This window comes from Corythoichthys intestinalis, chromosome 15 (assembly GCF_030265065.1).
Source record: "Corythoichthys intestinalis isolate RoL2023-P3 chromosome 15, ASM3026506v1, whole genome shotgun sequence".
Classification (NCBI taxonomy): domain Eukaryota; kingdom Metazoa; phylum Chordata; class Actinopteri; order Syngnathiformes; family Syngnathidae; genus Corythoichthys; species Corythoichthys intestinalis.
The window spans coordinates 38,657,981-38,673,709 of NC_080409.1; the positions used below are offsets into that span (position 1 = coordinate 38,657,981).

At 36.7% G+C, this 15,729-nt stretch overlaps 1 protein-coding gene across 18 annotated transcripts in view; it reads right to left on the reverse strand.

Moving 5' to 3' along the window:
* tnika (TRAF2 and NCK interacting kinase a) overlaps positions 1-15,729 on the reverse strand; it is a 162,714-nt gene that overhangs the window by 53,080 nt on the left and 93,905 nt on the right. For all 18 annotated transcript variants that reach the window (XM_057860001.1, XM_057860000.1, XM_057859999.1 and 15 more), the window contains exons 6-10: positions 12,859-12,949; positions 10,152-10,282; positions 10,011-10,065; positions 8,239-8,317; positions 7,978-8,153 (exon numbers count right to left, since the gene is read on the reverse strand). In XM_057860001.1, coding sequence (XP_057715984.1) covers positions 7,978-8,153; positions 8,239-8,317; positions 10,011-10,065; positions 10,152-10,282; positions 12,859-12,949 — 532 coding nt within the window. The remainder of the gene's footprint in view (positions 1-7,977; positions 8,154-8,238; positions 8,318-10,010; positions 10,066-10,151; positions 10,283-12,858; positions 12,950-15,729) is intronic.

Genomic DNA, 15,729 nt, shown 5'->3' on the forward strand with positions numbered 1-15,729 from the left:
ATGTTGAGCTCGTCGACGGATTTACGTCATCGACTATGTCGACTAGTCGGGACAGCTCAAATTTATGTATTTATTAAAATTTTGTCTGTCACATATTTTTGCTGTGATATTGTTTTTTTGGTATTCCTTTTAATTTTGTTCATTTTGAACAAGTATATTTCTTGAATTTTCCGTCAAATACAGTGAGGAGCAGAAGTATTTGCACCACTTGTGATTTTGCAATTTCACCCACTTAGAAAATAGGTAGAGGTCTGAAATTTCAATCATAGATGAATTTCCACTTATAGAGACACAATCTAAAAAAACAAGTCCTTAAATTACATTGTATGATTTTCAATAATTTATTGGTAATTTACTCGAGTTCAGAAGTATTTGTACCCCTGAGAAAATCAGTGCTAATATTTAGTGTCGAAACCTTTGTTTGCAATTACAGAGGTCAGACGCTTTCTGTAGTTTGTCACCAGTTTTTCACATATGGAAACAGTGATTTTGGCCTATTCCTCCACACAAATCTCCTCTAGATCTGTCAGGTTTCGTCGTTGAGAAACACTTGAGTTTCAGACCCATCCAAAGATTTTCTATTGGATTAAGGCAGTGCTTCTCAATTATTTTCTGTTACGCCCCCCACAGGAAGACGTAAACGTTCCGCGCCCCCCCAACTCTCTGCCGCCACTGGAAATATACTGTAGTATCATTTGTATATAGAATTGTTATTATTATGAGTACAACTCTGCATAACATTGTGTTCGTTTTAATATCAAAGAAAAAAAATAATGTACAGTAGATGAACTGACCAGTGTTTTCAGTAATGCGTTAGTTAGTAATGCATTACTGTAATCTGATTACTTTTTCAGTAATGAGTAATCTAAGTTAGTTTTCTTAGTGTCTCTGCGTTACTATTTTTTCATTGCCTCATAACGTATGTAAAATGAAGATTATTGTAGTCATGTATGAAGAGCATTTTGAATAGAAAATGCTAAAATAAAAGGTTCCCAGTACGTTTTTACTTGACAGCGTATCATAACACTAGCCACGTTTACATGCTGACTTTTATTCATACCGATTCAAATCATTCCGAATGGAAATTTCACATCAGCTGTTTACATGTCACTTCATCTATTCCGATCCAGCGTTTACATGTGTCTGCCTTTATTCCGAAAGGACGTTTGACAACTGCCGTCTGACATGCGCAGATTAATCAAAAAAAAGCGTCACGATGCAAAACATGGAGATCAACGTCAGATCAGCTGCTGTTTTAACTTTTCGAGTGGAAACAAAACTTCAGAATGATACGCCGTTCATTTAAAAAGTTGTGTGGGTGCGCTGTGCGTGTGCTTGGAAGCCATGTTGCAAGTGACGTTACTTACGTCACCAAGTGACGTCACCACGTCAGTACGGAGCATGTGCAGAAAGAACGCAACCAGACACCATTCCGCTTCCCTGTTTACATGATATAATTTTACTTCTAATCGGTTTGGGAAAAGGAATATTCCACCCCTGTGAATCGGAATGAAATTCCATTCGGTTTGGGCCTGTTCATTCCGAATGAGGTGTTTATATGGAACACATTTATTCGGTTTGAACAAATATTCCGATTGTAATTGGAATATTTGGCTCCATGTAAACGTGGCAACTGTCCAATGAATCACCATGAAGCTTTGACCAGTTGACTGCAGAGCTTCATTGCGTCAAGAAGCTTCATTTGGCCATCACTGATCCCTTGGGGGACACAGTCAACCTCTACTGCCACCTGCTAGTCAATACTTTTTTGGTCCAACATGCCTCTTAGCATGCATTGCAGCGCTACAAATCTAATTAACATCAAAATTCATGTTCTGTGCTAATTATTTCTTCAGTTACTGTTCCAGTTGTTTCATTAATTGTTAGTTATGGTATCTGGTAAGACTTTATTTGACAGTGGCGCTTTAAGACTGTCATAAGAACATCATAATTATGACATGACACTGCCATGAGCATTAATGAATGCTTATGACAGCTGTCATTAGGTGTCATCCGGCAAATTATCTCACTTTTGAATGGATGTAAAAGATCATAGCAGGACATAAATGGAGTTAGTGATATACAGTAATTTGCCGGATGACACTTAATGACATCTGTCATATGCATTCATTTATTACAATGATAGTGTCATGTCATAATTATGACAGTCTTATGGCAGTCTTATGATGCCACTTTCAAATAAAATGTTACCTATTGACCCAAATAAATCAACAAATAAGCCGCACTGGACTATAAGCTTCAGGATTCAAAATGAGGGAAAAAAGTAGCGGCTTATCGTACGAAAATTACGGTAAATACTTTTCTTTGAATATTTTTCAACATTATACTACATTTGTCATCTAGTACATCTTGTACTTATATTTTGTTTACAATATTGCATTCTGATTTAAATATTTTTAACCTATGTTACATATTATTTTAATTATGTTTTTGTATTTCTTTGTAATTTTCTTTGGCATTTTTCTCATTTTTAATGAAATGGTTTTTATTTTTGTAGATTTTGTGTCATTTGTTAATCATTTTTAATCGAACAAACATACAAATTGAAATTTTGTTTTGAGTCATGTTTTTGAATTATTTTAACGTTCCAATTCCTTTTTATTTTCTTATAAACATACACATACATTAGCCTGTTGTTGTTTTTCTCTACCTTTCTCCAAATATTTTTCTTTTTTTTTTTTTTAATCCAACATTCTCAGATATTTTTTCCCCCTTATTTTTGGAAATCTTTGAGTCACTTTGTGAGTACAAAACTCAATTTTTACAGTGGCAGAGAAAAGGGGACTTGGACACATTACGTTCCAAACTGCGCCTTTAGCAAAAGAGGGGCTGTGTAAGGAAAAAAAGAAACCTCTGCAAAAAAAATCTGACATTTCTATACATCATCGACCGGCCTGCAGCGCTTGTGTCGTGAAGCGATTAATCTGCTTGGTAATGACGCAGCAGCGGCGTGTGTGGCGAGGCCATCATTCGGTGGGTTTTAAGCGGAACTGAGGTCTGTCACTGGATGTTTACTGTTTGACAAAATTTGAGTACGTGACGTCGTCCTCGGGGCTGCTTTGCTACAATGAGTCTTAAAAACAAGTTTTTCTTAAAAAAAACATTTTGTTCCTAAGGATAAGTTGGTTAGAACCTCTTTCATTTAAAAGTCCCAGATTGAGTGATTTTAACCTTCAGAAAATGGCCGAATTTAAAGAGAGCTTTTTATTTCAGGCTCTTTTTTTAAAATTCGACCGACTTTACAGGGCAAGTGACTATTTTTGGCTCGAGCCGTCCCGACGATGACGTAAATATGTCGACTAGCACAGCATCCCGTCGACGGTTAAAGCCAAATTAAAAAAACATACAAAGATGCATGGAAAGTCGATAATGGTGGACACTCGGGATGCAAGTGGGGAAAGCGGCACAAAGCCCAAAAAGCAGACCAGAGTGTCCAAAGCATGGATGTGTAGTAGTCTCTGCAATTTGTCGAGTTTGCATACCATGGCAGCACATCTGCCATGAACGAAAGCCTGAAGCGCCGTCCCCCTAGTATAATTTTGGGAGACGACAGGAGACGACAAGCTGGCAGATCGTAGGTCCAAATAAAGACATTTTTTATTGGAAGTTGCCTTTATGTGCATCGTACGACGGAGTATTAGGGGGCTAATGTAGCTGAATAAGCAGCTACGTGTTATACGTAGCGCGTTGCCGCCTCCGTTAAAATCAACAATATTGAAAGCATCTTGTGTTTTAGAGACGGTTTTAGAAATAAAGAAATCTATATTTTACTTCATCTACATCAAATTATTACAAATAGAAGAATTTCTACTTCATCGTAGCTCCCAGCTAAGGTACATGTATGGAAAGTGCATAGAGCCTCAAAGCTACATTATTTACATTTTTAAAATGTTTTTTTTTGTTTGTTTTTTTTTTTTTGTTTGTTTGCCTAATACTCCGTCGTAGCGTCGTATCAACATGCATCATTAAGTTTTGGTCACGTACTTCACTCCAGTGATACGTGACATCTATTTAGCTACTCTGGTGGTGCTCACTCTAATGCTGGAGCATTGTAGACATACCACAAAAAGAGAAAGTAATAATTGTTTTGAATCCTATTGAGAAAGTGAAGTCAGTGTTCTGAATCTGTTTACATCCCATTCTTTTGCACTAGTTATAGCCATAAGCGTTTGACCTTATTGTTTATTTGTGATTTCTTATTGCTATTTATGTGTTTTGTTTTTTTTTATTTTTTATTTTAATAAAGAAATTCAAATGCAAGATTAGGAAAATGAAAGTTGGTAAAAAAAATTATTGGACTAGTCGACGAATTGTTAAAAAAACCGGCAGAGTAATCGGGAGAATCGTTTGGGACAGTCCTATTTTTTCATTTCTTCATTTTCCGAGCCGCCTATCCTCACGAGGGTCACATGGGTGCTGGAGCCAATCCCAGCTAATAATGGGCAGTAGGCAGGGTACACTCTGAATCAGTTGCCAGCCAATCGCAGGGCACTGCCATATTTTTGGTCATTTGAAAATCCCCATAAAGGGGTCCCAGTGCCGGGATTTATGGTGGGGCGGCAAAGGGTCAGTTCCCAATGGGCTTACACTTACAAGGGATTCACACAATTACTGGGTTCTAGATCACAGTACTGATTTGTGTACACTCTACCCCAATCACTTAGCTTATAGTCCCCCCCTTCTTTCCCTGGTCAACAGGCCCCCCCACATGGTGTCAACCTGAAATACATCTAGCTGACAATAGCGCCAACATATTAATAGTTAGCGTAGGCGTTCAATGTATTTCCTGTTGATGCTTTTCTTTTCTTTCTTGTATTTATTTTTTTTCTGTTCCCCCATAACCCCCTGCCTGTTCGCTGCTTTGTCATAATAAATGAGGTATGTTGAATGATCACAATGGGAGTATGTCATACTCTCAATGTGAAACATTAAAAATGTTCAGACCAACCGAACACTTAGAATTCCATTCTCCGTGTCAAACAGCTGAACAGGACAGGTTTAAAAAAAAATAAATAAATAAATAAATAAATTTTTAAATCCCCCGTAAAGACCTAGCGTCCACATACATGGACATCACATTTTGGATCAAGTGTGGCCTACATGAGGCATGTATGTGGACATCAGATTTTGACACATGTAGGACACACTTGTATACCAAATGTTAAAGGGAACCTCGGACTTAAAGACTTATACGCTCTAATAAGCCACAATTATCTATTTTACTAAAATATGTTATTAGAAATATATAAAACATTGCCATTGATTTAAAAATCAATAATATTCAGTACATGTTTTGACCTATGGAGGGCGCCATGTTTTTTGCGCGCAATGGACGCTCGGTGTGATGACGTACATTGTCACTGTGACTAAACGAACACTACCGGGTTACTCCAATTCCTTCTATGCGGCGAGACGTCCAACACATGTGCACGAGTACTTACTATTTGTGTTTTTATTGAGTCTTTTATTACCTTTTCATTGCCTCAAAATACTTTTTTCATGTGTTTCCCTCTCGTATTTTTAAGCATTGTGTTTTCTAGCGGTAGCTTTAAAGCAGATTGTTGATATGTTGATCACATTAGTCATGTAGCATATTTAAACCACCCTTATTTGATATTACTACATTTAAGTATTTTCTTAAGGCATCTTTAGTATGTTCTGTCTGTACGCATCTAAACAAAACGTGCAGAAAGTGCACGGTAGTATTTTGGGTGTCAAATTCGCCTTATGTAGGCAGTTCGCCAGTGTAGCATTTTGGCAGAACACTTGTTTTTTTTGGTACTCTCGTCTCATCTCATCCTGTCTTTCCTGTTCATTTTGCTTTTGCTGCTCGTTTTGTGAAATATTGACAGGGCTGTCATATTCATTAATGTTCCTCTCGGGTTCAAATTGAAAGTGTTGAACAGATGACATGTTTATGTCGCTAGAGTCACACTCTGGAAGCCCGGCAGCATAACTACTGTATGTGACATCACCGCCCTGCGACGTCATCAACAATGGCGAAGTACTAGTTAAACTAGTTTTACAAATCGTACAAAAACGAAAACATTACGATGGGTTATAGTATCAAATTATTTTAACTCATAATAACGTTTATCTTTTAAGAACTGCAAGCCTTTCTATCCGAGGATCCCTTTAATATAGTGGAATGCATGACCCTAAATATGATATGCACCTATGGAGACGATAGGTCTTTCTAGTGTTGTTTCTTGTTTGTTACCGTAATTTTCCGAATATAACGCGCACTTTCTTTTACCCCCAAATCAACTTGTAAAATGATGGTGCGCATTATAAACGGGTACATGGATGGAGACAGAAATATATATATATTACATATACAAGTATTTGATACACTGCCAATGGGAAAACCCATTGGTAGTGTATCAAATACTTGTTCTCCCCACTGTATATATTAGGGCTGTCAAACGATTAAATTTTTTAAATCGAGTTAATTACAGCTTAAAAATTAATTAATCGTAATTAATCGCAATTAATCGCAATTCAAACCATCTATGAAATATGCCATATTTTTCTGTAAATTATTGTTGGAATGGAAAGCTAAGACACAAGATGGATATATACATTCAACATACGGTACATAGGGACTGTATTTGTTTATTATAACAATAAATCAACAAGATGGCATTAACATTATTAACATTCTCTTAAAGTGATCCATGGATAGAAAGACTTGTAGTTCTTAAAAGATAAATGTTAGTACAAGTTATAGAAATTTTATATTAAAACCCCTCTTAACGTTTTCGTTTTAATAAAATTTGTAAAACTTTCAATCAAAAAATAAACTAGTAGCCCGCCATTGTTGATGTCAATAATTACTTACACAATGCTCATGGGTGCTGAAGCCTATAAAATCAGTCGCACCCAAGCGCCAGCAGAGGGCAGCAAAACTCCATAAAACACAATTAACATGTGGGCATTTCACTGTACTGTAATTTAAATCTGTCTGAGTGGGGCATGTGCGTTAATTGCGTCAAATATTTTAACGTGATTAATTTTAAAAAATTAATTACCGCCCGTTAACGCGATAATTTTGACAGCCCTTATATATATATATATATATATATATATATATAAACCGATTTCTTTTTTTTATTGACACGGCCACGTTGTGTTGAAGAAACGTATGCGGCGACCCGTTGCCGACCATTACGGTACGGTGATTTCACAATTTTGTTTCGGTAATACTTCACTCTAATCGGCCGAATGCTTTCGTCTGCGTAAAATTCTGCTCCTTTCACTCTTCATAAAGCACAAAATTTAGTTTCTTGAACTCTTTTGAGTCAACGTTTATTGCAGCTCTGCAACTCGGACCATAACAAACGTAAGCACACAGACTTCCTGTGTCCGTCAACTATATCTGTACCTCGGGAAACTCAAACCCAAATAACAATAGTTCCTATTGTTACTGTAGTGTTGACAGTAATGAGCTCTCATGGATTTCCGACTTACGTTGTCACTTTTATTTTACGGTATCAATCCATGGAAGAAACATTTATTCATCATGATGAAACGAGCAAGTTATACAGCAGCCTTTAAAAGAAAAGGCACATCTGTTTTGTTTTCTGCTAGATTCTGGTAAATTGGAGAAGTTGTCAAATCTTATTATTACTGTAAATATTGTCAGTTTATGGTAATGTTTTGAACTACCAATGTGTTATGCTTGTGCTGTGTTTCACCAGTCAGTAAAATGACATTTCTGTATCTGTACACAAGCTCTGTTTTCTTGTATTCTTCTATTTATTAGTGCTAAAATTAGGGTACGCGTTATAAACGTGTACAATAATTTCCCCTAGATTTTACAAGTAAATTTGGGGTGCGCTTTATACACAGGTGTGCCTTATATTCGGGAAATTACGGTAAATTACCAAATATAGTCACTTGCCCTATAAGCCTTTAATGTAGCACTTTTGAAAAATATTTTTCTGCAAATCTCACCCCTTTCACCTCGCTTCTTCTTAGTGCGATCGATGTGGTCTTTGAGCTGGATGCGGACCTGCCTCTCGTTGGGGAGGTCCCTGATGAAAGGGTGCTTGAGGAGCTGCTCTGTGCTGGGTCTCTGTCCGTGGCTCTTTACCAGGCAGCTCTCAATGAACAGCTGGAACTTTTTTGACCTGTCCATTGAAATAATTTGGGCACGCAAGTAGCAAGAATATTCTAAATGTCTCTCAGTGTAATGCAGTTGAACACATTTCTCACCATTTCTTTGACTTGAGTCTTGGCGCAGGGTTTCGCGGGATGAGGAAGAGGGCTCTCATGGGATGCATGTCACACAGCGCTGCAGGGTCACACATGAAACAGCAGGGTGTTGGGTCATTGTTTTTGCGCGTGTGAAAACAAGCGAAATTCTGACAAAACGTTTACTGTATGACAAAGTTTGAGCATGTCAAGCCATCCTCAGGCTGCATTGCTGGGATGAGTCATAAATATAAGTTTTGAAAACAGAATGATACATTTTGTTAGCACCACCTAATGAACACAAGTTTTAATCAGCGTTTGTTCGTTTATTTTTGTCAATATAATCCGGTATTTGCCAGTCAGAGCAATTCTTATTTAAAATGTCATTCAGAAAATGACATATTTTAGCCTAGAGTTGTCCGATAATGACTTTTTAACCAATACCGATATCCCGATAATGTCCAACTCCAAAAATCGGATACTGATATCAAATCCATACGGATATATACGGTCGTGGATTTAACATATTCATTATTTTTCAATCATTTATTGTTCATTTAATTTCTGCACCATAAATGCAAATGGTCTGCTCACATAACAAAATCCCAAACATCTTAGTTTGGAGACATCTACTGGTCAATAAGCATAACTGCTGTGTTAAGCTGTGACCAGCCCTTGTACAAAGACAGGCGGCTTCTACATTCACTTTGAAGGCAACGTGCATATTGGCCCAAAACAGATAATGAAAAACCGGTGTTAATATTACTTGATATCATTTTAAAATGCTTTTATCGGTCAATATTATGGGCTACCCGATAATATCGGACAACGTTATTTAGACCACTCCCCTCATTCCAGACTCCTGTTAACCCTATATTGCCAAATGTATCACATTTGATACACCTAAAATGATGGCTGCAAGTCAACACATCCATCAGTTCCATGAACAAATTAAACAGGATTTAGCAAGGGTTACCGATATTCCTTTTGACTTTTCTTTCTACAAATTTGAAAAAAAAGGTTTAATTAGGACCTTATTTTTCAAATTTTGGGATTCTCCGATAATTGCTTCATGTTGCAGGTATTTAAGGGTTAAAAAAAAAAAAAAAAAAAAAGATTTCAAGTTAAACTCATTCACCATCTTTTAAAAATGACAGATTTTTGAAAATGTCCTAATACCAGACTCCCTTAAGAAAACTAGTTTTTTTTCTAACTAATGTTGTAGTTCTAGGCCCCCTTTGAAAAACTACCATTTTTTGTTCCAGACTTTATTTTGAAAATGGCTAATTTTAGAGTGATCTCATTATAGGCTAACTTTAGAAAATTACTTATTTTGGAATAATCTCGTTTCAGAAAATTTTATAAAATTACATCTATATTCAAATGCAAAATTCTCTTTGAAAAACAAGTTTTATTTCATTTAGCAAGCTCTTTATTCCAGATTCACTTCAGAAAATGAATGATTTTAGCATCACATTACTCCAACCTCCCTTTAGCAAATGACTGATTTGAGATCAATCTACCAGTAACTCACTGACAGACAATGACAGCATTAGACGTCCAATCCCTTTTGGACAGGGAGTGCTGACTGCGATCGAAGGCTGTTCAAATGATCTGAACGTCTATCGTCATCAATGGCACTGAAATATCATCATTCAATGGCAGCCATCCCAGTTCAACTAGATTTGACGTCTATCTCTGTCAATGGCTTTGAATGAGGTAATGAAAAAACGGGTAAGGAGTGGCCTTGTATATCCAATATAGATCATGCTTATAGAGGGGACTTTGCTTACGTGGTGCTCCTTCAGCCATCTCGATAGCCGTGATGCCCAGTGACCATAAATCGCTCTGTAACGAGACAACTACATCAGTCTAGAAGGTGACCCACATCACGCTATGAACTGCAGGTCCAACACGAGAGACTGCCGCAGTACCTTGAAGTCGTACGTCGCGTCGGGATTCTCGTCGCAGGCGATCACCTCTGGGGCCATCCAATATGGCGTCCCGATAAACGTATTCCTCCTTCCCACCGTGCGGTCCAACTGGGCCGAAACGCCAAAGTCCACTACGAGGAGAAATGTAGGAGATGTACCATAATATCGGGACATAAATGGGGCTTTTTTCAAAGTTTGTTTGGTCCTGCGATTTATGTGTACTCTGCTCTGAATTATATTTGTACATTAAAAATAACGTTATTTTACAACACGACCAAGGAGTAATCATTATGGTATGAAAACGTCACGGTTTCAAAACCACAAAAATCTTTCGTACATCTGGATAATATTGAGAACCCAACTGAATGTAAACCATAGGCGGAGTTTGACTTTTGGGGCAGTGGGGGGCACAACACGTTGATGACCCCGAAACGCAGTGTCAGCAATAAAATTTAGAATATTATAAAGAATATTTCTAATAATAAGTTGACAATGAGCATTTTTTGTTTCCCATCATTCTAGAGGGGAATTCTAAATCAGGCTGCTTAGGCAATACTTTTCGCCAAGATCGTCATCCATTGAATATGGTACGCCCGCTGGTGTCGTGCTAATGTAGTTACCCCAGTCAAAAATTGTATCCCCTGGGGGGAGCCATATGAGGTAGATTTGTGTCTTTATTATTTGATCAAAAAAAGTTGCTTCAATCAAAATATATATTTTCAACCCCAAAAAAGTCGCTTCAATCAAAAAAAAAAATGTTTGAATGCAACAATAAATTTAAAACAAAAAAAACAAAAAATGCATGTGAAAGCTATTTTTCTTTGATTTATTTTTTATTTTTATTTTTTTTTGACTGAAGCAACTTTTTTGATTGAAGTAATGTTGATTTGTGTTTGGGTCACATTTTGGCTAGGACATATTTGTCTTTATTATTCAATAAAAAAAAACAGTTGCTTCAAAAAATATATTTTCAAAAAGAAAAATCACTTCAATCAAAAAAAAAAAAAAAAATTCAATCATGGAAAACGTTTTTGAATGCAAAAAAATATTTGAGATTGAAAAATTTGCATTTGAACACTGAATTTTTCATTGAAAAAGTTTTCTTTGATTGAAGCAATCCTTTTTGTGTTTGGGCCATATTACGAGTAGGACATGTGCCTAAATCATTTGTCCCCAAAAAAAGTTGTGTCAATCAAAAAAAATATTTTCAATCAAAGAAAAAAATCATTTGAAAAATAAAAGTGCCCTTCTCTATTTTTTTTTTTTTTTTGTTGAAAATTATATGCAAAGCAAATGACCGTCTAAGTTGCTAGTCACATGATCTGTTCGAAAAAAATAATTTTGACCCATTATAATTTTTTTTTTTTTTTTTTGTTCACTTCATTCATTTTTTTTTTTTTTTTTTGCAGTTTTATTGCTTTACAACTTCTATATATGTAGGAAAGTCATTTACATGCAATTACACTTTTCGTCCATCAGGAGTGGCCTGGCCCCCCCTCTTAAAATCCGCTTATGATGTAAACGACTGCTTATTCATCGCCACAAAAGCTTCAACGCTCCGCTGTTACTACTAAAACCCTCTCTGTCTGCTTGTTGATGAAATTCACTTTAAAAAAAAAAAACAAATAATAAACATTTCATTAAAAAAAAAAAAAAAATTTTTTTAAACGGTCTATTGCCAGTTGTAGTAGTGCAAATTCAGAATTTTTTAACTTCTCCCATCATCCATAAATCGTTCGTTCACTCAATCACTGTCACAGGTTGACTGTGACTGAGTTTTACAAGGGGGTGGGGATTTGAGTTAGATCCATTTTTAAGTCAACAAAGTTGAACCATTCATCAACTATCAAAATAGTTGTGTTGAATAGCGGCAGCCCTCCGAAGGAAAACCATTACACGCGACAAATATGAGTTTGACACCCCTGGTCCAGTGTGGCATGTTTTTCTTCTTCTTCATGATGAATTTTTCTTTTTACAGGTGGGATAGTGACTTCTAGCCCGAAAAATACAGAAAATGTCGCCACTTACCGTATTGGCCAGAATATAAGACCACCCTGATTATAAGACGATCCCCTCTTTTTCAAGACTGAAGTTTGAAAAAAAGATTTTTTGAACACCAAATTAATTTCTATAAAGAATTACAGTACATCTGATAAAAATGATTAGAACAATATATTTGAAAGAAAAAGCATGTCATTTTGCCTCATTCAAATCTTAATATCTGAACCTTTAAATATGTCAACTAAAGTGTAATCACATTTGTAAATGAATGGCTTCTGGTTTTTGAAATGTAAATAAACCAATCTATTGTGATAAAACAACAAAATTGCAATAACTGCATTAACCATCAAAGTGAGGTCTAACTAACTGTAGTCTTGAAACAAATCTGAATAAGGAAAAACATTGCAATAAAATAATGCAAACTGGTTAAACTTGAGAGTAGCTGAGATCTGTCATGACAGAACATTACTCAAGTTCAGCATTCGTTTCAATGATATCTGGCGCCATCTAGCGTCGTGAATGGGTATAATGTCTAGACCGCAAATATATAATGACCCCCACTTTCTCAGTCTTATTTCAATGCAAAAAACACCGTCTTATATTCGGGCCAATACGGTAATCACATTTTTCACAAACACACAGTTTTCGAAGTTTGGTACTACTGGCCAGTCCAACTAGTGAGAAGCTTTTACGTGTAGCCACCCACCTAGTTTGACTTCGGCATTCTCCGTCAGCAGGACGTTTTGCCCCTTGATGTCTCGGTGGATGACCTTGTGCTGATGGAGATGAGTCAGGCCCTGAACACACAACACACGTGCACACACACAGTCATTTGGTGAAGGACGCCAGAGCCACAAGCCAAGTGGAGATGATTACCAAGATGGAAAGAGCCTCATTTTCAAGAGGACCTCATGTCCTTGTGTTGCCAACCGACACCTCAATAAAAGCTTTTTTTTTTTTTTTTTTTTTAACTCATTCGCTAGGCTGGTAGAGAATGATCATGTTCATTTTTCATAAAGTGCACATCAGTTCTCTTGATAGCAACCCTACTGCAATAGCGGAGCGATAAATGATGCAGTCAGTAACTTCAAACACTTAGTGAATGGGTCAGAGCAAGATATATATGACACACACAGAAGAAAAAGAAAAAAAAAAATATATATATATATATATATATATATATATATATTAGGGCTGTCAAACGATTAAATTTTTTAATCGAGTTAATTACAGCTTAAAAATGAATTAATCGTAATTAATCGCAATTAATCGCAATTCAAACCATCTATAAAATATGCCATATTTTTCTGTAAATTATATATATATTCTGTAAAATCAATTGTTGGAATGGAAAGATAAGACACAAGATGGATATATACATTCAACATACAGTACATAAGGACTGTAGTGGGCATTTCACTCTACTGTCATTTAAATCTGTCTATGCTGTCCTCACTCCGAAGCGTCTACTTTTTCCAAAGCTAGACAACTAGTGAACGACGCCTTAATAATCAGACTTCTTCCTTTTTCATGTGATTTATTAATAAAATGGCCTCAAACCATTGTCCTCTTTAGACCATCGTAAAACTACAAAAAAAAGTACACATGCATTGCATTAGCAACAACATTAGCTTAGCACGCTATACAGGTTCACTAAACATAAACAAAAAGCGTCTCATACAAAAAATATAACATTTCGCTTACTAACATAATATGTACATTCTTTACTACAACCATACTTACGGACAAATCTTGTCCGAGGATCATATAAGCACAACAGCCATATTGAACTGGCAAGAAAACAATAAACCATGTCGCAAAGCGACCACAAGAGTTCGCTGTTAGACAGCACAAAAAGCCTTGCTGTAAAACTTACCAAAAGGCAGAATACTGTCTGAGCGGGACATGTGCGTTAATTGTGTCAAATATTTTACCGTGATTAATTTAAAAAATTAATTTCCGCCCGTTAACGAGATAATTTTAATTTTATATACATACATACATACACATATATATACATATATATATATATATATATATATGTATATATATACATATATATATATATATATATGTATATATATACATATACACACAGTGGGGCAATTAAGTATTTAGTCAACCACTAATTGTGCAAGTTCTCCCACTTGAAAACATTAGAGAGGCCTGTAATTGTCAACATGGGTAAACCTCAACCATGAGAGACAATGTGAAAAAAAAAAAAAAAAAAAACAGAAAATCACATTGTTTGATTTTTAAAGAATTTATTTGCAAATCCTGGTGGAAAATAAGTATTTGGTCAATACCAAAAGTTCATCTCAATACTTTGTTATGTACCCTTTGTTGGCAATAACGGAGGCCAAACATTTTCTGTAACTCTTCACAAGCTTTTCACACACTGTTGCTGGTATTTTGGCCCATTCCTCCATGCAGATCTCCTCTAGAGCAGTGATGTTTTGGGGCTGTCGTTGGTAACACGGATTTTCAACTCCCTCCACAGATTTTCTATGGGGTTGAGATCTGGAGACTGGTTAGGCCACTCCAGGACCTTGAAATGCTTTTTACGAAGCCACTCCTTTGTTGCCCTGGCTGCGTGGTGGGATCATTGTCATGCTGAAAGACCCAGACACGTCTCATCTTCAATGCCCTTGCTGATGGAAGGAGATTTTCACTCAAAATCTCTCGATACATGGCCCCATTCATTCTTTCCTTTACACAGATCAGTCGTCCTTTGCAGAAAAACAGCCCCAAAGCATGATGTTTCCACTCCCATGCTTCACAGTGGGTATGGTGTTCTTCGGCTGCAATTCAGTATTCTTTCTCCTCCACACACGAGAACCTGCATTTCTACCAAAAAGTTCTATTTTGGTTTCATCTGACCATAACACGTTCTCCTGGTCTTCTTCTGGATCATTCAAATGCTGTCTAGCGAACCGCAGTCGGGCCTGGATGTGTACTTTCTTCAGCAGGGGGACACGTCTGGCAGTGCAGGATTTGAGTTGCTGGCGGCGCATTGTGTTACTGATAGTAGCCTTTGTTACTGTGGTCCCAGCTCTCTGTAGGTCATTTACTAGGTCCCCCCCGTGTGGTTTTGGGATTTTTGCTCACCGTTCTTGTTATCATTTTGACGCCACGGGATGAGATCTTGAATGGAGCCCCAGATCGAGGTAGATTATCAGTGGTCTTGTATGTCTCCCATTTTCTAATAATTGCTCCTACAGTTGATTTCTTTACACAATGCGTTTTACCTATTGCAGATTCAGTCTTCCCAGCCTGGTGCAGGTCTACAATTTTGTCTCTTGTGTCCTTCGACAGCTCTTTGGTCTTGGCCATAGTGGAATTTGAAGTGTGACTTACTGAGGTTGTGGACAGGTGTCTTTTATACCGATAATGAGTTAAAACAGGTGCCATTAATACAGGTAACGAATGGAGCCTCGTTAGACCTCGTTAGAAGAAGTTAGACCCTTTTTGACAGCTAGAAATCTTGCTTGTTTGTAGGTGACCAATTACTTATTTTCCACTGTAATTTGGAAATAATTTCTTTAAAAATCAATGCAATTTTCTGTTTTCTTTGATT